The sequence below is a fragment of the Juglans regia genome, chromosome 14, assembly GCF_001411555.2.
Source record: "Juglans regia cultivar Chandler chromosome 14, Walnut 2.0, whole genome shotgun sequence".
NCBI lineage: Eukaryota > Viridiplantae > Streptophyta > Magnoliopsida > Fagales > Juglandaceae > Juglans > Juglans regia.
In genome coordinates, this window is record NC_049914.1 from 12,991,018 (window position 1) to 13,013,197 (window position 22,180).

The following is a 22,180-nucleotide window of genomic DNA, read 5'->3' on the forward strand; positions in this document are numbered from 1 at the left end:
CGAAGGAAACCCACGCAAGGCGGTTGTGGAGCTTAGTGGCTTCTTCCCGAAGGTAACCCCCTAGCAGCAGTTGTGGCACGAGTGTAAACACTCGGTGTTTGCTGGAGAAGACATTATGCGAGGGTCACAGAGTCTGTTGACTTGCGCGTCTGTTTCAATGGTGAGGGTCGCTGGGTCATACGGCTTGTGCGCCCATTCCATTTCACCGAGAGTCTTTTTGCTCGCATATGGTGTTTTGGGGGGTCGCGGGTTCATCTGACCTCCACTTCCTTTGAGGCACCACGAGTCTTTTTGCTCACATATGGTGTTTGGAGGCTTGCGGAGTCATCTGACCTCCGCGCCCTTTGTGGCACCATGAGTCTTTTTGCTCGCATATGGAGTTTGGAGGGTTGCGGGGTCATCTGACCTTTGCGCCCTTTGAGGCATTGCGAGTCTTTTGTTCACATATGTTGTTTGGGGGCTCGTGGGGTTGTCTGACCTCCACGCCCTTTAAGGCACCATGAGTCTTTTTGCTCACCTATCGTGTTTGAAGGGTTGCGGGGTCATCTGACCTTGCGCCCTTTGAAGCACCGCAAGTCCTTTTGCTCATGTATGGTGTTTGGAGGGTCATGGGGTCGTTTGACCTCTGTGCCTTTGAGGCACTGCGAGTTTTTTGCTCTCATATGCTGTTTATGGCGGGAGACTGAGTTCAATCGTGCGAGTGTGGTGTGAGGTGAAATTCATCCGTCCCGAGAGTCTTTCACCAAAAACTAAATAGGTAAGTGTAATGCAAATTACAAGTTTGAGAAAGACAAACTAGAGTGGCTTAGTTGCTATTCTCAATTCTTCCTTGCCTGAGATTGTTTGCTGCCGATAGTTTTTTACGTAGTGGAAGTTGTTCGTATCTAATTATTTTTTTGTGATTTTTCCGTTTGCATATCCTCTTTGCTTTGGCACTAATAAAGGCCTCCACAGGCAGTGACAGAACCACATATATTGTCCATGGAGACCTTGGTCTGGTTGCATGATGGAGATGTCAGTTTTATGCTCGCCGAGCGGCGTTGGTCTGGTTGCTCGCTGAGGGGCGTGGACCTAGTTGCTCACCCAGGGGCGAAGGCCTGGTTGCTCGCCAAGGGACATTGATCGTCGTGCAATGTTACTTGTTGTGTGGACTGCTCGAAGTTGTCTCCCTGGGCGAGGGAGCTTCTGTGGCGTGCAAATTTAATGGCGAATGACTCTTTGCCCGCCACAAGGGTAGTGGGCTACAGAGGGTGCAGACAAGGTTAGCTCCACGAGCTTACAATTGAGCTTCATGGAAGAAGGAGCCTTGCCATGGTGGAGAGGTGCTCGCCAAGGGATGCTTCCCACCATGCAAAGTTGCTCGCCGCGTGTCATTGCCTGCCAAGGTAGTGAACTGCTTGGCGAGAATGGCAAGTGCTAGTGGCGAGGAGCTCCAGGGAGGTCAAGAACCACCACACTGGCGACAGATGACACCAGTGAGCAAGGTGGTAGTTGGCGATGGGCTGGCCGGCGCATGGAGACCTGACTTGGTGGTCCTTTGGTAGCGTGCATCCTCTGCCCGCACTGTGCCCAACGCAATTGGCTTTTGGTGTATAGGAACCACCTCACTGACGAAAAAATTTACCGGTGGTGCGGCTGGGGGTGGCCCCTCGCTAGCTCACGCATGCGTAGTGCTCCGCTGCGATGAGTGCCAGTGGGGGGCTCAACCATCGCAGTATCTTAGCCATGTAGGGTGGCAGCCCTTGAATCCCACCTTGCCACGGGGGTGCTCATTGTAGGACTTGTACGAGGAAAGATCAACTGGGTCCAAGGCATGCACCCCTTACATATGTTGTGCATGGCGTGCACAGTGCATTTGTCATGCGTGGCCTAAAAGCGCAACTACACACACTCTCTCCTTCTTTTTCCTTCCTTTTACAAAAAAGTATTAATGAAATAAAAAATTACAAGGAAATAGTTGATTTGATAGGAAAAAATTCTCTGGCTTTTGGAGACGATCTTGTGAGCCACGGAAATCACCTACTCCCCTTCCCAGCATTAAAAATAAAAAATTGATCTCACAGACAGTGTCAACTGTTAATGCCTTAATTTGCACAAAAGACCAGAAGGGAGAAAAGAATCATCCTCGGCCCACAATGATGATTTGGTCTTCGATATGGTATTCTTCATGTTCATCCATAAAATAAATAGTAAATAAGCAAATAAAAATAAATAAATAAAGACGCAGAGATTTACGTGGTTCGGTATAATGCTTACGTTACAGGTTGTTTGGAGGTGAAATCCATTATAATGCGCGATTTTACAATCTCTCATAACCTCATATATCTCACAATATAATAGAGAAATTTAGGGAAGATCCTTTGGAGTCACTATATGTGGTGGAGTTTGCATGTAGGAATCTTGTGTGGAGAGCTGGTGGAGAGCCTGTGGAGAGAGCTTGTGTGGAGCTTGTCAGATTTGTGGAGATCTCCTCCTTATGTAGAGGTCTATTTTTTTTAGAGTGATTGAGTCTAACTTATCTTGTGAAGCATTTTCCTTTTAGGAGCATGAATATCTTTCCTTCTAAGAGTCTAAGTTAACTTATCTTATCTCTTTTTGATTTTATCTCTTGATTTGATTTTCGACCTTGTCTCAAAGTTAAATTAATTATAAGCCGCTGATTTTATCGATCCCTATAGCCACCATGTACCCGCCACCACACAAAACCTGTAGTTCCACTCTACGTACGACATGACACTTCCATTTATCGAATGGTGACCACTTTTTAGTCATTAATCTATTAGGATTTGGTCATATATATATATATATATATAATCAGTCCCGACTTGTGGCACTTCGCCCAACATATTGCATGCCCGCCATGCAAGGTGCCCGCTCGAAGCTGATCACAAATTTAGCGACATATTCAACTTCTTCTGCGAGATATTCAACTTCTTCCGCCTCATATAATATTGCAAGGATGGATGGCATACAACGGGGTTGTTCTCGAGTTGCAATCCGACGCATCGGCTAATATAAAATTGCAAGCATGTATAGCACATGGTGCATGTCGTCCTTGGGGTGCGTTGTATAAAATCATCAACCGTGGAGTTGCCCTCCAACCATGCTCACCCCATGCCCTCATGAAGTAGCAGAGTCGTTCTCAACCTTTGTTAGGGCACCTTGCCTCATATAAAATTATCAATAGTGGGGTCACCCTTAAGCCATGATCAGTCTCCCGCCCCACCCACATTGAGTAGCGCATGTTGAGGATAGTCCTCAAGCCCTACTCGAAGACCTTGCCTCATATAAAATCCAAATATCTCCATTAGTAGAACAAGCATTAGTCCTCCATAAATGCTTCATGTAGGTATTCTTTGGGAATTGGCCACTGAATTCCACAGTTGTCTAGCTTGCGAAAGTTCCCTTCAGGAACGAGTCATTGCAATGATCCATAACCACACATGTAAGTTACCTTTTGACTAAGCTATGCAATCGACTTGTGCGTAGGAGTGGGCAGCGGGGCCCCGATACCCCGCCCTGCTTCCGCTCCGCCCCGCATCTAGAGGCCCTAGCCGGGGCTGGTGACGAGGAGGGCCCCCCCCGCCCCGCATTTCCCCCGCCTCGCCCCCGTCCCCATTTTTTTATATATATTTATATATTATATACATATATATATAAACATAAATATCTATTTATATTTTACAAATTATATATATATAAATATAAATTATAATTTGTTAGACTTATTCACAAAATATGTATTGACAAATTTGAAAACTACATAGTTTAAAAACTAATACACTACAATTTACACAAAATATGCACTAACAAATTTAAAAATTACATAGTTTTTAAATTATAGTCATATTTAAAAAATTTAAATTTATAATTTGGATCTAAAAATGCATTTTTAATTATTTTTACACTTATAAATAATTTTTAAATAAAATAAATATTGTGTTTTTTTTTTCAAGTGAAAAGATGTGGGGCGGATGGGAATCCGCCCCGCACCCCGCCCCCGCATCCCGGGGGTGGGGGACGGGGGTGAAAACCCCATCCCCCTCCCCATGCAGGACGGGGTGCAGGGAAGAGGTGCCCCCGCCCCGTAGGGGGCGAGTAGCACCCCTACTTGCGTGGGCCCATTTGAAAATGAGTCAACGAACCTAGCACCTAGCACAGGTGTATACAAATACAACCAAAAAAAAAAAAAACCCTTAACTTTGTCTTCTGCCAAGAATAACCCTTCTTGAATCTGCCTCAAGGCAAGAAATACTTGGCTATAAGTTGAACAAACAAGTTTCTTTTTGGATACAAAAATTATCTCATCTTACATTATCTTATCATTACAATTTTTTCAAATTTTAACATAAAATATAATAAACAATTTAATTTTTTTAAATTTTAAAATAATAATAATATAAAAGATAATATTCTATCAATATTTTATTCGACTTATCTAAAATAATATCATATCATCTCACTATCCAAACGAGACCTAAATAAAAACAATCAGCAATCACGATTGGACTACTTATTCCATGCCAACAAGAAGTTGTATATTTTTCGATTCCATGACACTCTTTGCCAAACACGAGTTGTGTGCTCTTACGTCCACAAAAGACGAATCTCCTTGAGGCCCATTCTCGGAGGACCTTGCAACATTAAGCGCGGTTTGGTTTGCCATATAAGATAATTTGTTTGGTTTGCCATATAAGATGAAATTATCTGAGTCTGTACAGATAAGATAATTTTGTCTATTTTAATTTTATATCTCTATTTTATCTTTAAATTTTTAAACTCATCTCATTATTTTTTGACATAATCAGTAAAAAAATCTCACACACTAAAAAAGAAATTTCTTTGTGATTAAAATAGAATAATTAATAAGTCATTATTAAAATAATATATTTTCACAAAAAATTGATAACTTAGTGAGTATTGAATAGAAGTGTGTTTTGAGATTTTATTAGAAAATTCAAAATTTAATAAATTATTTAAAACAAATCTACAACATAATTCATATACTTATTTATTACAATAATCAAAATTATTATATATAGAAAAATAAATAGATAAAAATATCTTTTAAAAAAATAAATTATAAATTTCGGCCAACAACTTTCCAATATACTTTTTAATTAAATTATTTTTTAGAATAATAATATATTTAAGAATAATATCTTTTAAAAAAGAGAAATTGTTTTTTGAAATTATAGAATACTTTCGGCCAACAAATTTTTAATATATTTTGGGATTTAAATTTATTTATGATAGATTTTTTAATTACTCATAAATAATATTTTTTATTAATATATTTATAACCATTTACTCAATCATTGATGGGACCAACACCTTTATCAAATAGTGCTTCTACACCCACACATGGGGTACCCTCGACTGGGATCCCGCCTAATGTGTTTCCTTCTTTTTTTTTTAGACATTTTTTTTATCATTTTTAAATATTTTTTCAAAAAATTCACAACATCAATAAAAAATATTTACTTAATCATTAAGTTAAAAAAAAAAATCCAGTCGGAATCCCAATTGGGAATACCAAGTTGTGGTTTTAGTATTTTCTTTTATCAAATTCTAAAAAGTTAAATCTATCATATCTTATCAGCTTACTATCTAAACATATATTTTTTTATAAATTATCTCATCTTATCTTAATTCAAAAAATCTCATTATTATTTAAAATATTTTATTTTATCTTATCTGAAGTGTATGTGCATCCAAACCGGGACTAATATTTTACAAAATCTACCAAGGCCCATCCTCGGAGTCTTCAGACGCATCATGCAACAGAGAGAAATCTAGGAAAAATTCCCATAATTATTTCTTTAACATTCTAGCGGACTTTCTTTTATCGCGATTGACTTTCTTCTAAAAGTTACAAGGTCTTCTTTTGAATCAAGCCGTTCTTAAAAAAACTATGTGGTAATTGTTGGAATAAAATGTTAGAATTACCAGTCATATTTTCACTTATACCCTCAAACAATCAGATAGTGCCTCTATGTGTATATATATAGACCCATACTCACACTGTGTAAATCACTACTACAAAATATCAAGAATTCTTTTACACACTTCTTTCTTCCATTTCCTGCTCTGTTTTCTGATATAAAATACGGCAAACTTAGCTCATGGAAGCCCACAACAAGGGGAAAAATAAAGACAAAGGTGGGTTATGAGATACTATTAAATCACCAAATATATATAGTCACTACAACACAATTGCTTTTTAGTGACGGTTGGGAAATTGTGACAGTCCCTAGACCGTCACTAAAAGGCATTTTCTGTGACAGTTTTTGGAAACCGTCACTAAAGATAGAATGAGATTTTTTTACATTCGAACGTATGGGAAATATGCGTTCGAACGTCACATATACGTTCGAACGTTATGTCTGTTTACGTTGGAACGTAAAATGTTTTGGCGCAACCGTTCGAATGTTATTAATTTTACGTTCGAACGTAAAATGTTTGCACCAATGTTTGAACGTTAAGTAATAACATTCGAACGTTCATTATAAATTTAAATTAAATGACTTTAATTTAAAAATTATGTGATTTTTATTGTGCATAATTTGTGAACAAGTCTAAAAAATTGAATTGTATATATTTATATATACACACTTTGTAATATATAAATATATATTATTGATTTATATATATTTGAAATGCAGTGATTTAGTATTAAAGTTGGAAATTATAACATCAAAGAAGATTAAAAATTGAAATTAAAAAACGATAAAAATATTCAATAATATTTTTCGTTACAAATATTAAAAATAAAATACAAAATTTGATAGAATGTAGTAAACAACAGTCAGATGATAACGTTATCCGCAAAAGTCGAACTCCGTACTTCCTCAGTCAAGGTATCAACCTTGTCGTTGAGGATAGTTACACGATGGGTGAGTTCGGCAACAGACGCCGATATAGCCTCGAGCGATCGATCGATCTTATGATCAATATGCGCAGTCAGCTGTGAGATGACCGCATCAACCCAAGCAGGCCGCACATCTCCTGCAGATGTACTCGGCGTATGCTGACTACTACTCCCGACATGACCTGGCTCAGGCTGCGTCGGAGGAACTAGATCCTCTACAGGGGTGGCTGACGTCCCCTCGCCTGTCCAATGCTACGTCGATGCGTGGTCATGTCGAGGGGGCTCATCTGATCTTTGACCCGCTCCTCTGGCTGGGTCGGCACTCCCCGTGCAAGTAATAGTCGGCTGATGAGGACACCATATGGGAGATTATCCGTGGAGACGATGCTCGCCTCGTAACGGATCCTCTCAAAAATGTGCAGTGGCAAATCTATAGGATCTCCACGTGCCACTCGTATCAAAAATTGTGCCCGAAGCCGACTAAATGTGGTTTTATGAGCCACAGGATCGACATTTGTTGCAACAATAAGGTGCAACATGCGGAAGAAATGCAGCAGATGGTTCTGGTTGAAGGCGTTCTTCCGCTCGATCTGCATGCGATCCCTCCCGGTGAGGATGTAGAAATCCTCGTCTCGGTCATCATCCCGAGCCTCGACGCCAGTATCCTCAGCCTCTGACTGGCCTGCATCTCTGGCTGATGCTGGCTCACATCCCCGGCCAGTAGATGATGTAGAAGTGCCTACATCCTCACGGGGTGTTGAGTGTGTAAATGTCTCAACTCCTCGATGAATCCCGAGGTGCTCGCCGATGACATCTGCCGATACCTCAATGGAAACACCGCGTACAGTCACGGTGTGAGAGGATGCATCCGGAGGCATGTCACACATCCCCATATAGAATTCTTGAACCATTGAGGGGTATACCTTCCCCCTCAATGTGCAGATATTTCCCCAGCCTCTACTGAGGAAAACATCTCTTAGGTTCGTCTGCTGCCAACAGAGTTCGTCGAACTCATTAATTAAGACCTCTCTCTCTACCATAACAGTACGAGCTCCGATACGGGCAGTGTCCGACGTGGCTCCTTCCCTCCCTCGTTTTCGTGTATGCAGTGGAAGAGCCATATCCTGAAAATAGAAAAGGAAAAAAAAATTATTTACAATAATGCATTTTTTTGTATTAATTTTAAGATGCTCTGCATTAACGTTCGAACGTTTTATCTTTAACGTTCGAACGTTAAAGATAAAAACGTTCGGACGTTAATTTATACGTTCGCACGTAAAATAATGTAAATAAATTTACGTTCAAACGTAAAACAAATACGTTCGAATTTAAGTTCGAACGTATTTGTTTTACGTGTGAACGTAAATATGAACGTCCGAACGTCGAAGCATGAATAATGTAGAAAATCACTACGTTCGGATGTTATAATTAAACGTCCGACCGTATGTGATTTACGTGCGAAAGTAAATATTCACGTTCGAACGTATGTCGTTTAATAATATTCACGTCCGAATGTAAGACGATTAACGTTCGAACGTGGAAGCCGTAACGGCTCTGTAATTTAAACATCGTACGTTCGAATGTCTTGGTGAAACGTTCGAACGTTTCGACGGAGAATGGCTGAGTCGACTCAGCCATTATTGAAATCTCGAAAATTTCTCTACAAGGTTCTAAATGCCGAAATGTCACCATGTAAATGAAGTATACACTTCAAGAAACATTTCTACGGTGACTATTCGGCCAATGACTGGCCGTGGTGGCCGGAAAATGAAGTTGAAAATCCGGTAATACTTATCCGGTTTTAAACAAAACTCAATCCAAATCTCAATCTAAATCTCAATAAAATACATGTTATTTGTATAAAAGATGAATGCCTACCTTTTAGTGACGGTTGTGGCGGAGTTGACGGCGGCGGTGACGGAGGAGTGGCGGCAAAGAACGGAGAAGACGATGGATACGTAACCAAATGTCGTTTCGACGTTCAGTTTTGGCCTTATATACACAGAACGTTCGAACGTACTTATTATTACGTTCGAACGTTTGTCAATTTAATTTCCAAAATTTTATCTATAATATATTATATTATAAATGTTTAAGTTATATATTAGGATGTTATATAATATTATTGACAATTAGATTATTGGTGTTTTTGTGAGTGCTTGTTATATTTATAAAGTTTAGCAATATGTTTATACATGTTGTTGTGATTTTATGCTTACTCTTGAAATAATTGTGATTATTGTTTGTGAATTTTGTGAATAGTTTATGAGTTTATGGTGTTTATTGATGAATTAATAAGTAACAATTTAATATAAATTATTGATTTATATATATGGTATAGTTTATATATTATATACGTTGATGTTCTCATTTAAAGTATATTATGCTATCATACTATACAATGTTATTGATGGTTATAGATATATAAAATGTAGTATATATATTATACTATAAGTTAGTATATAATAAATAATTTAATAAGTAACAATTTAATATATATTATTGATTTATATATATGGTATATTTTATATATTATATACGTTGATGTTCTCATTTAAAGTATACTATGCTATCATACTATACAATGTAGTATATAGTTATAGATATATAAAATGTAGTATATATATTATACTATAAGTTAGTATATAATAAAGAATTTAATAAGTAACAATTTAATATAAATTATTGATTTATATATATGGTATAGTTTATGTATTATATACGTTGATATTCTCATTTAAAGTATATTTTGCTATCATACTATACAATGTAGTATATAGTTATAGATATATAAAATGTAGTATATATATTATACTATAAGTTAGTATATAATAAAGAATTTAATAAGTAACAATTTAATATAAATTATTGATTTATATATATGGTATAGTTTATATATTATATACGTTGATGTTCTCATTTAAAGTATACTATGCTATCATACTAAACAATGTAGTATATAGTTATAGATATATAAAATGTAGTATATATATTATACTATAAGTTAATATATAATAAAGAATTTAATAAGTAACAATTTAATATAAATTATTGATTTATATATATGGTATAGTTTATATATTATATACGTTGATGTTCTCATTTAAAGTATACTATGCTATCATACTATACAATGTAGTATATAGTTATAGATATATAAAATGTAGTATATATATTATACTATAAGTTAGTATATAATAAAGAATTTAATAAGTAACAATTTAATATAAATTATTGATTTATATATATGGTATAGTTTATATATTATATACGTTGATGTTCTCATTTAAAGTATATTATGCTATCATACTATACAATGTAGTATATAGTTATAGATATATAAAATGTAGTATATATATTATACTATAAGTTAGTATATAATAAAGAATTTAATAAGTAACAATTTAATATATATTATTGATTTATATATATGGTATAGTTTATATATTATATACATTGATGTTCTCATTTAAAGTATATTATGCTATCATACTATACAATGTAGTATATAGTTATAGATATATAAAATGTAGTATATATATTATACTATAAGTTAGTATATAATAAAGAATTTAATAAGTAATAATTTAATATATATTATTAATTTATATATATGGTATAGTTTATATATTATATACATTGATGTTCTCATTTAAAGTATATTATGCTATTATACTATACAATGTGTTTTATAGTTATAGATATATAAAATGTAGTATATATATTATATTATAAGTTAGTATAGTAGGAATCGTACGTTCGAACGTTTCAACGTTCGAACGTTAAACTAAGAGGCGGGAATTTTCCCGCTCGATTAAGGTATCTGTGTGATTATTCAGACGTTCGGACGTTTATACTATACGTTCAAACACCAAATCTGTTAACGTTCGAACGTTAGTTAAATTAGTGCGGGAAATTTCCCGCTCAAATATGGTAACACTTTCATGAAATGTACGTTCAGACGTTTAAGTTAAATGTTCGAACGTTTATCTATAAATCTACGAACGTTCGAACGAAAAATTGTGATACATTCGAACATAAAATGAGGAAAGTGCGGGAACTTTCCCGCTAGATTTTATGTTATATCATAAGAAGGGTACGTTCGAACGTGTATTGTAAACGTCCGAACGTGCTGGGCGGGAATAATTTTAGAATATAACGTTCGGACGTAAAACTTAAACGTTCGAACGTTTAAACTAATAATTTTAGAACTTAATCAGTACGCGCACGGGAGGAAGTGCATCATTTCTTCTTCTCCCGTGCGCGCAACAGAAAGAGAGGGTCCTGCACAGAGAGAGAGAGAGAGAGAGAGAGAGAGAGAGAGAGAGAGTGAGTGAGTGAGAGAGAGAGAGTTAGAGTTAGAGAGAGTTGAGTTAGAGAGTGAGAGAGAGTTGAGTTTTGGTAAGAAAATATTTTTATTTCTTGTCTTTATTTAAATTTTATGATATTTATAGAATGTGTTTTTGTTATAGAATATTTCTAATAAGTTAGTGTTGTATTTTTTTGAAGGATTGCTTGTTTTGGGAAGCTTGAAGATTTTGATTTGTAAGAGGATATTGTGAGTGCTAGGTATATTTCTAAACTTTATCAATATGTTGTTGTGATTTGATGCTTACTCTTTATCATATTGTGATTATTGTTTGTATAGTTTGTAAATAGTTTGTGAGTTATTTTAAATATGTTGTGATATAAATTTGAAATATTGTGTTTATTATTAGAAATATATTGTCATTAGGCTTTGTTAATACATGTTTATTGCTTACTCAAGTTTAGAAATATATTAATACATGTGGCATGTTATTTTGTGAATATATTGTGAGTTATTGTGAATATGTTGTGATATGGATTTGAAAAATTGTGATAATAATATTTGAAATTAAGTAATAACAAATAAAAGTAACTCTTTAAGAATTATAATAATTAAAATTATTGTATAACCATTGAAATTTAAGTATGATAATTAAATATTTATAATAATATTTGAAATTAAGTAATAACAAGCATAAAAGTAACTCTTTAAGAATTATAATAATTAAAATTATTGTATAACCATTGAAATTTAAGTATGATAATTAAATATTTATAATAATATTTGAAATTAAGTAATAACAAGCATAAAAGTAACTCTTTAAGAATTATAATAATTAAAATTATTGTATAACCATTGAAATTTAAGTATGATAATTAAATATTTATAATAATATTTGAAATTAAGTAATAAGCATAAAAGTAACTCTTTAAGAATTATAATAATTAAAATTATTGTATAACCATTGAAATTTAAGTATGATAATTAAATATTTATAATAATATTTGAAATTAAGTAATAATAAGCATAAAAGTAACTATTTACGAATTATAATAATTAAAATTATAGTATAACTTTTGAAATTAAGTATATCAATTAAAATTATACTTTAAGAATGATGATCTTGTACACAACGAGGGAATATTATCTTGAAGAAATGTTGGAATTTTAATTTAATTGCTTGACTGTCATAGTCTCTCCGGCCTTGAGAGTTGTCAAGGTCGGACAGTTTGTGACGGTTAAGTAATTAGACTAAAATTTAAACATTTCTTCAAGATAATTCTCCCTCGTTGTGTACAAGGCACGAAACTTAGGGTCACATAATTATCTTCCATCTCTCTTTAATTTAACAATATAACACTACTTGAAGGTGACATTGTTAATGTAAACAACATGGAGACATTGTTAGTATGATTTTTTGCTAGATGCGTGTGACATTGCATAAATACCCTTAGACCCGTTTGGGAATCAGTGTACATTTATGTGTCCACTGATTCCTGAATTGTCCAGTGTGGACAGTTTGAGATTATATTATTTGTATTACACATTTTTGTTACTCGCTACTTTCCACGTTTAATATGAAGTTTCGGTATCTTCTTCTACTGTTCTTCGGGTATACTGTTCGTAGGGTCACAATCCCGATATTTGAACATGTATACTTGGAGAATTATGGGGAGGTGCTGCCGGAATTTCTACTAACGTGGAAATTAGTAGAGTGACGAGATTTGTGTAATATGGAGAATATAATCTCGAATGGGATAGGACCAACTACCTTATCAAAAAAGTAATGAGAATTGGAGCATGACATGCATGTGAATTTTCAATGTACGTGTTATTAATATATAGATGTTTTTAGAAATGGACAAAAATTGGATGCGTCTGGACGATAGACTTGGAAAGGATTACGTACCCTATGCATGTGGAGTAAGAACTTTCATTGATTTTGCACGGGCCTCTGCTGATAGTCGTGGTTACATTAAGTGTCCATGTCGAGGGTGTAAAAATTTGTGTGCGATAGGATTGGATGAAGTAGAGCGTCATATATTTGTGAACGGTATGGATCTGGGGTATACGCGATGGGTACTGCATGGTGAGCCGTATGAAGGGTCAGCAGATGTATTGGTCGATCATCACAATTATTTACGGCACATGGATGATGATTATGAGCATGATGAGATGGAGGAGATGTTGGGTGACATTGGAGCTGGGATGTTTATGGATGAGGTTAACGACAATGCCTCAAGTGGTGGATCAGGGACTGATTGTCAAAATTTTCCTTCACTGTGGGAAGATGCAAAGCGCGAGCTTTACCCAGGTTGTACAAAACATTCCAAAATGTCGTTTATTGTGCGGTTGCTTCACATAAAATCATTGTGTGGGATGTCGACGAAAGCAATAAACATGGTATTGGACTTATTTAACGAGGTGCTTCCCGAAGGGTCTGCATTGCCTAAGAACTTTTATGAAGCGAAACAGTTGAGAAAGGGATTAGGATTTGAGTACGAGTCCATACATGCATGCAAGAATGATTGTGTATTGTTCTGGAAGGAGAACAAGGAGAAACAAGCATGTCCTGTATGTGGAGAGTCGAGGTGGAAAGGTAAGAAAAACGTGCCGGTTAAGGTGTTGCGGTATTTTCCCTTGAAACCTAGGTTGCAAAGACTATATATGTGTAAGAAAACAGCTCATGATATGAGGTGGCACGAGGAGAAAAGAGTTAAGAATGACGGGTATATGAGGCATCCAGCTGATTCACTTGCGTGGCAGTCTTTCGATAATCAGTATCCAGAGTTCGGGTTAGAAGCTCGGAACGTGCGCCTGGGACTCACAACCGATGGATTCAACCCTTTTGGGAATATGAGTACAAGTTATAGCACTTGGCCCGTGGTATTGATTCCGTACAATCTTCCACCATGGAGGTGCATGAAGGCGCCAAACTTTTTGTTAACTTTACTCATCCCTGGCCCTAGATCACCTGGAAATGATATTGACGTATTCATGCAGCCGTTGATTGAAGAGCTGAAAGAGTTATGGGAAACAGGGGTTAGAACTTATGATGCATCTAAGTCGACATCTTTTCAGATGCATGCTGCGGTAATGTGGACCATAAATGATTTTCCGGCGTATGGGAATCTTTCCGGCTGGAGTACGAAAGGGAAGTTAGCGTGTCCGACGTGTAATAAAGAAACTGCTAGTGAGTGGCTAAAATTTTCTCAGAAGTTGTGTTTCATGGGTCATCGACGTTATTTACCAGCAAATCATGCATGGAGAAGAGAATGTGCCAAGTTTGATGGGAGAGTAGAGGATAGGATTGCACCAAAAGAGTTGTCTAGAGAAGAGATAGTGGAACAACTGCAACATGTTAGAGCGAACAATTTTGGCAAAGGTCGGGGAAAGAACAAGAGAAAACGAGCCGTATCAGAATTGAATTGGACAAAGCGTAGTATTTTTTTTGATTTGCCGTATTGGTCGTCATGCAAGTTGCGACATAGTTTGGATGTAATGCACATAGAGAAGAATATTTGTGATAATATACTGGGTACATTGATGAGTATTAACAAAAAGACGAAAGACACGATCAAGACGAGGAAAGATCTTGAGAGAATGAGAATTAAACATAATCTGCATTTGCGGGTGGAAGGCAACAGGGTGGTCATGCCGCATGCATGTTTTACGATGACGAGGGAGGAGAGGATTGATTTCTGTAAATGGTTGCAAGGTGTGAAGTTGCCAGATGGTTATGCTTCAAATATTGGTAGATGCGTGAGTCCTGATGATTGGAAAATCAATGGATTGAAAAGTCATGATTGTCACGTATTTTTGCAGAAGTTATTACCTGTGGGAATTCGTGGGAAGCTGACATCTAATGTACGTGTCGCCATATCTGAACTATGTATGTTTTTCAAGGATTTGTGCGCTCGGGTAGTAAATCGAGATGTGTTGTCGAAATTGGAAGAAGACATTGCTACTATACTATGTAAATTCGAGCAGATCTTTCCACCATCATTTTTTGATGTCATGGTCCATTTAGCAATACATTTACCGCGAGAGGTACTTCTGGGTGGACCGGTGCAGTTCCGTTGGATGTATCCAGTTGAAAGATATTTGGGTCGATTGAAGCGCACTGTTGGGAATAAAGCCAAAGCTGAGGGTTCAATAGCAGAGGCTTATATACATGATGAATGGTTAACATTTTGCTCTCTATATCTTCGTGGTGTTGAGACACGATTTAGTCGTCAAGAGCGAAATGCTGATCTTGCTACTCCGCCTCCTCGTGAGCTATCAGTGTTTTCCCAGAATGTACGACCCTTGGGTGCACAAACAGGTTACGATTTAATTGATGGAGAGTTGGGTAAAATTCGGTGGTATGTGCTAAATAACTGCCGAGAGATTGATGATTATCTTAGGTATGTCATTTAATTTATTTGAATAATTATAGTTTTCTTTAAATTAATTAGAATTGTTGTGCTCAAAATATACTTCTTTTGCAGCATGTTATAACAGTGACCACATGGACAAACTTAGAACGGAAGGCGTAGAAAATATAGAGGCAAGACACGAGGAAGAATTTCCCGGATGGTTTGAAGAACGTGTATGAACTAAAATTATATATATGTTATATTGTGAAATTTTTAACTCTGGATAATAAAATAATAAATATATACTATTTCAATTTTTAGATTTTGGAACAACGTGCTCGTGATCCCGGATCAATTTCTTCTGAATTGTAAGCATTGGCCCGTGGTCCCTCAAATAGAGCACTTCGATATACTGCATGCACGGTTCGAGGTTATAGATTCCATACTTTGGACCGTAAACGTAATAGAAAGACTCAAAACTGTGGTGTGTTGGTCGAGGGGAGTCATGGAACAGATGATATTGACTATTATGGTGTCATACGTGATATTATCGGATTGAAATATCTGGGTGGGTCTGTAACATATGTCTTCAAATGTGATTGGTGGGATCTAGGCGGTGGTCGGGTTTCGATACATAGGGATAATCACTTTACGAGTGTCAATACTGCATCTAAATGGTACAAAGATGATCCATTCGTATTGGCTTGTCAAGCTACCCAAGTCTATTACTTGATTGATACAATGAAAAGTGCTGATGAAGATAGTGGGGAGATAACTTGGCGAGTTGTACAAAAATTTGTTCCTCGAAATATATATGAAGCAGGAACGAGTGCAGATTACGAGAATAGTGGAGATGAAGATGACAATCCGATTGTTGAGGCATACCAGGAAGATGGAGAGGGTATTAACTTGTTTGTTGACCTCGGTGCACTCGAGTTGCTCCCCTTGTGTAGAGATGATGTCCCACCCGTACATCTCGACCCGTCTGTATTAAATGATCATTCAATTCAAGTCAGTTTGGAGGAAGATGAAGAAGACGAGTCAGAAGATGAATACGAATCAGAATCCGGGCAGGAGGTGGATAAAGATGATGAAGAAGAGGTGCATGATGATGATGAAGATGTTATTGATGGAGATTCTGAAACAAGCATGGAAAATTCATCTGAAGAATAAAAGTACTAAATATTTTATTTATATAGGTGACTATAAAATATCTTAAATTTTCATAATTTCTTCTAATTAATTTTCTTTGATATAATTAATTATTTTAAAGAATGCCGCCAAAACGACAACGAAGAAATGTGCCTCCGCCAAGTCCAAGTCCTGAATCCATTGAGGACTCCCCACTCGAGGAATCCATTCCTGAAGATCAAGCTAACACAGAAGAGAACAACAGCCAATCGACACCTACCAGTAAGGAAATATTGTCGTTGATAATTATATATATAGTTAATACTTTTTTCTCAATAACTATATAATTATAATTATAGTATATCTATTATTATCATGTAGTTCATACATCTGCACGTCGCGGTCGTGGCTATACACGTGGAATCTCTCTTGAAAAAAATAGAAGGCACGGTAAACTGAAGATCACAATTCCTGATAATTCCACTGGAGGAGTGGATGATAGTGCAGCAGCGCTTTCCTCCTATATTGGCACAGTAGTTCGAGCTTATGCTCCATTTTATGTGCGCTCATGGCGAGATGTTCCGAATGAGATTAAGGAGCACATTCGAAGTCGTGTGCTGGTGAGTTTACTTTTCAGTACATTTTTTTCACTTAGATTAATATATTATATTTTTTACCTGATTCCCTTGTTAGGATGAATTCGACCTCGACTTTGGCCGTAGCGAGGATTTAAGAACCGTGAATGAGTTGATGGCTACACTATTCCGACGTCACAAAGGACGATGTCATGACCACTTCAAGAAGTTTGAGACGTTGGAAGAGGCTGCGCAGTCTCCTTTTCAGCAGATGAAGTTAGATGATTGGAGAAAGTGTTGTGATCTTTTCGCATCTCCAGATTATCAGGTATTTTACATTTATATCTTTTAATTATTTACATTCATATTCGTTTTATACATTATATGTATACATATTACAATTAACATTTTTAATATATTTTGTAGCACTTAAGTTCTACAAATGCACAGAATAGATCCGTTCTGACTGTCCACCATCGTGCCTGTTCAAGGTCATTCCACCGTCTTGCTGAAAAAATGGTAATTAAAAAATTATAAAATTCATTTATTTTCCTGATATTCTTTCTGATAAGTACTAACATTATCTTTTTAAAATTGCTAATATTGTCGCTTTGTTAGAAACGTGATGATCCTTAAAACTTTTCTCTCATTCATGTCTATGCTGCTGCTCACATTAATGAGCATAGTGAGTGGATGGATCCTGTCGCTGCAGATAATTATGTAAGCAGTGTTAATTTTGTTAAATAAATTTTTTATAGAACATTTTAATAGTTTATTTCTTATTTCTATTTCTTTTAATACGTTACTAATTATTTACGATCATTACCTTTTAAATTGCAGAGCAAAATGTTGGAGATGCAGTCGACTTCTGCGGAATCCTCTCCTAGTGACATAGACATATTCACCCAAGTGCTCGGGCCGCAGTCTAGTATGGCAAGAGGTTTGGGACGATCTATCAAGCATAAATGTTCATCCTCCTCAACCTCATCGGCTTCACAAATTAATAATCTTACAGCAGATTTAGAAGCTGCACGGCGTGAGAATGAGTATATGAGGTCGAGACAGCAAGAGTTAGAGTCTCTCTTAGAACGACAGTCTCATTTAGAGACGCGTTTGCAGGACCAACAGAGAGACCAGGAGGAAAGAATACGCAGTGAAGTGCAAGAGCAAGTGCAACGAGAGATGATGGTGCAAATGGAGCGTGTTATGTCGTTGCAACAGAATCCCCGTGGGCGAGGGAAAAAGAAGAAATAAATTTTATCAATATTTCTGACTAGTTTTAATATCTAATTTTGTACTTTTATAAGACATTGTTACTTGTTAATTGGGTATGTAATATGATACAATTGGTATTTTGTTTTTAAATTTTATTAAAATAGAATTTCTGATCTGTACGTTCGAATGTAAATAAAAATCGTTCGAACGTTGGTTCACACTATAACAAACGTTCGAACGTAAATACAATTGAATCGTTCGAACGTTAAACCGACTAACGTTCGAACAAAGAACTTGCATTCGGACGCTCCTTCGTTTACATTCGAAATAACGTCCGAACATTAAACGCGCTACGTTTGAACATTTACGTTTACGTTCGAACAAATATTCGAACGTTTATTGTAATTAACGTTCGGACGCATTGACATTAGAACGTAAATATGATACGTTCGAACGATATCCAACAAACGTCAACTTCTCTCATTCGAACGCCAATCGGTCGGGTATAACGTCCGAACGTTTGATTTTACGTCCGAACGTGATTTTCTGTGACAGTTCATAACCGTCACAAAAAAAGGAACGTTCGAACGTTGTACCGAACGGAACACTTCCAACCGTCACTAAAAATATTTTTTGTGACGGTTGAACAGTAAACCGTCACCAAATGTTTTCTGTGACGCACTTTAGGTGACGGTCATGGTGACGGTTTCAAACCGTCACCAAATATGTTTAGTGACGGTTTGCCATTTTTTTGTGACAGTTTCCTCTGTCACAAAACACACATTCTGTTGTAGTGAGTAAATTTCACCATCAAAAGATCTGATTTTTTTTATTATTATTGTTAAGGAATTAATCATTAGTGAATTTATATTTTTTACTTTTTTTTCAACAAATAAAAATGTTTAAGAAAAACTTTAAAAAAAATTATTTTGCAGATATATATATTTTTATGTCGGGAATCTCTTCAAGGCAATATTTTTCGGACCCACAGTTGCGAAGTAAATCTCGGTCTTGTGTACCGTATTTTTGAAAATTTTCGTATATAAAACTGATTAAATCGCCGAGTTTTCATCATAGATGTAGTCTCGTAAGATTGTGCATATATTATTTGAGATGATTGTTCATATTTTAACAAACTCATCCGATCTTTGGTTCGTACAAAATCTCGAGTGAAAAGAGAAGTGGTGTGTTTTGCGTATACAGTGTTTTCTGGTATAAAGATGAGCTTTGCAACACATTGATCATGCAGACGAATTAAGAAAATTGATATGCAAAAACGAAAGACATTAATTAATTATTAATATATAATAATATACGTACTTACGTTACGAGGGAAAGATGGATGGTTTGTCTTCCAAAATTGCCGCTTTGATATACTGCAAATCCCGCCGGCCGGGCTGCGGAAAATGATGGATGGAACCGCCGGCATTTTCCAAAACCGCTATATAGATCTCACTGTGCAGTTGGAAGTCACTCACTGATATATGGACGAACTTGATGAACGAAATTCAATCATACAGATACCCTCTCGAGCGTGTCGTTTATCCACTGCTCATTAATTACTCAAGTACATTTATTTCTTATCAACCACTTCTCAACTGCCAAAATGTTTTTAATAATTAGAAATTTAGAGATATGTTCGAGATGACGTGGATCTTCGATTAATATTTGAATACTACTACTGTTTCGAATTTAAAATCTAAAAAATATCTTGAGTAATGTAATTTTTTTTTTTATATATTTTTTTAATCATCATAAATATTTTAAAAAAAAATTCATAACATCATTAAAAAATATTTTTTAAATCATTCAGTATAAAAAAAAAATCTCATTCAAAACATTTTTTGAATATCAAATTCGAAATTCAAAATATTTTTCTTAATATTTGATTTAAAAATTAAATATTTTAAGATTATAAAGTTTCAAAATTTGCACGTAATTTATTGGGAATGGAGATCACGTGGATCTTGTATTGTTTATTTTGTATTTGACATTATTTATTATTGAGAGAATTTATTTATAGGTCTTATTCTTTTTACATTCGGAGTATCGCTAATGTAAAAAATTTCAAGTATGCTACAAAATTAATGATGTTTTTTTTAAGTTATAATGGATTTTATTATAAGTAGTGTGTTAACACACCGATTTACGTATAATAAAACTTAAATATTATATCAATATCAATATATATTGTACTATCATCTATATCTTATTTAATTAAAAGTTAATAAAATAATTTTATTATTCTATAATAAGATAAAAAAAAAAATGTAATATCAATATCAACATAAGCATTTAAGAGACAAAATGTCCGTACATGATTCAGTTGGGGATGCACCAAATCCAATTAATGAAAGTCACTTTCCTTGGTGAGAAATCAAGTCATGTTTGGTTATCTGAGTTTCACAAAATTAAAACAAAAAATTCAATTTCAATCCAATACTTCTTTAGTTCAATCATTTACTTAGCTTATTATGAAATATAAAAAACACAAAAAAAAAAAAAAAATTAGAAAAAGATTACTGTAAAAAGAATTTATTAAACAATTTTTAAACTTTCTTATCTATTTAACAATATATATATAGTAATTTACTATATATATATATGCATGGTATACAAATCAAATCATAAAATAAAATAAATATGTAATTTGGATAAAAGCAAAAAATGGAATACAACTAGCTCATTGTACAAAGAGTTAAGTTATACATTTGCCTTCACTTCTCCAACACCACACACGGAGTGACGTGGATTTTTTTCCCCCCCTTCTTCAAGTAAAACGAACATTTTATTGTGCGAGTTGTCTTCCTCCGCAAGCAAATTCGAATTGTTCCTCTCCCCGCGTCGCCCTCTCCCACCTTTCTTCTGTGTCTCATTCATCCTGTCACAGTGTTGTGCCGCCGCCCATGTCGACTGGCCAAAAAAACTCCGATCGTCCACCACCATCTCGCTCACATGTGACATTTCTCTCTCTCCCCGAGTCACCATCTCGCTCGCATCTCACTCGCGTTGGGTTATTTCTAGAGTTATTTTATAGGATCTTTCTTCCAAGTGTTTGTGTTTGTTTGCATAGAAGTAATGACAGATTTTTGTCTATCCTCTTTGTTTGGGTTTCCTATAGAAAGCAATGTAATTTTTTTGGTAGGTCTCTATATATATAGAAGGATTGGGTGGGGATGTTGGTAGCTTTGAACTGTTTATTGAGATGGTTTTGGTTCATGTTTGAACCTTTTTTTTATGTCCTCTGTATGTTTTTGAATTGATTTTTTATTTTTTTTGTTTAATTTGAAGAATCCTTATTTGAGCTTATGTTATTCTACTTGAGGTTTGGTGGGTTTGTTCTAGTCTAACGATATTTAATGCTTTATTAGTTGTTGGGTACACGACAGTTCTAGTCTACCTGAGTTTTTGGTTTAAATGAAGTGATCATGTGGGCTGGATTTTTATGTCAAAACTTGGAAAAAGCGAATGACAAGCAGATTTGTACATGGTATTTGCGTCGTTAGTGATAATATTCAAGAATATTCAAGGCTTAATGGAGATTCCTATGTCTACTTCATATCAAATGAGATACAAGTATTATTTAACTGTCAATCTTTTTTAAGTGTACATGATTTAAATTTACTAGTGGTGAAATAATCAGTTTTAATATTTCCTGTTATCTGGATTTCTAAAACTTCATTATGACTTAGTTGAAATAACATGATGGATAAAGAGAAAG

The 22,180-nt window shown here is 35.3% G+C and overlaps 1 protein-coding gene across 1 annotated transcript in view; it reads left to right on the top strand.

Moving 5' to 3' along the window:
• Positions 1-1,406: 1,406 nt before the first annotated feature.
• Positions 1,407-22,180, top strand: part of LOC118344563 (protein FAR1-RELATED SEQUENCE 1-like) — a 22,848-nt gene continuing 2,074 nt past the window's right edge. The window contains exon 1 of the mRNA XM_035685581.1: positions 1,407-1,540. Coding sequence (XP_035541474.1) covers positions 1,407-1,540 — 134 coding nt within the window. The remainder of the gene's footprint in view (positions 1,541-22,180) is intronic.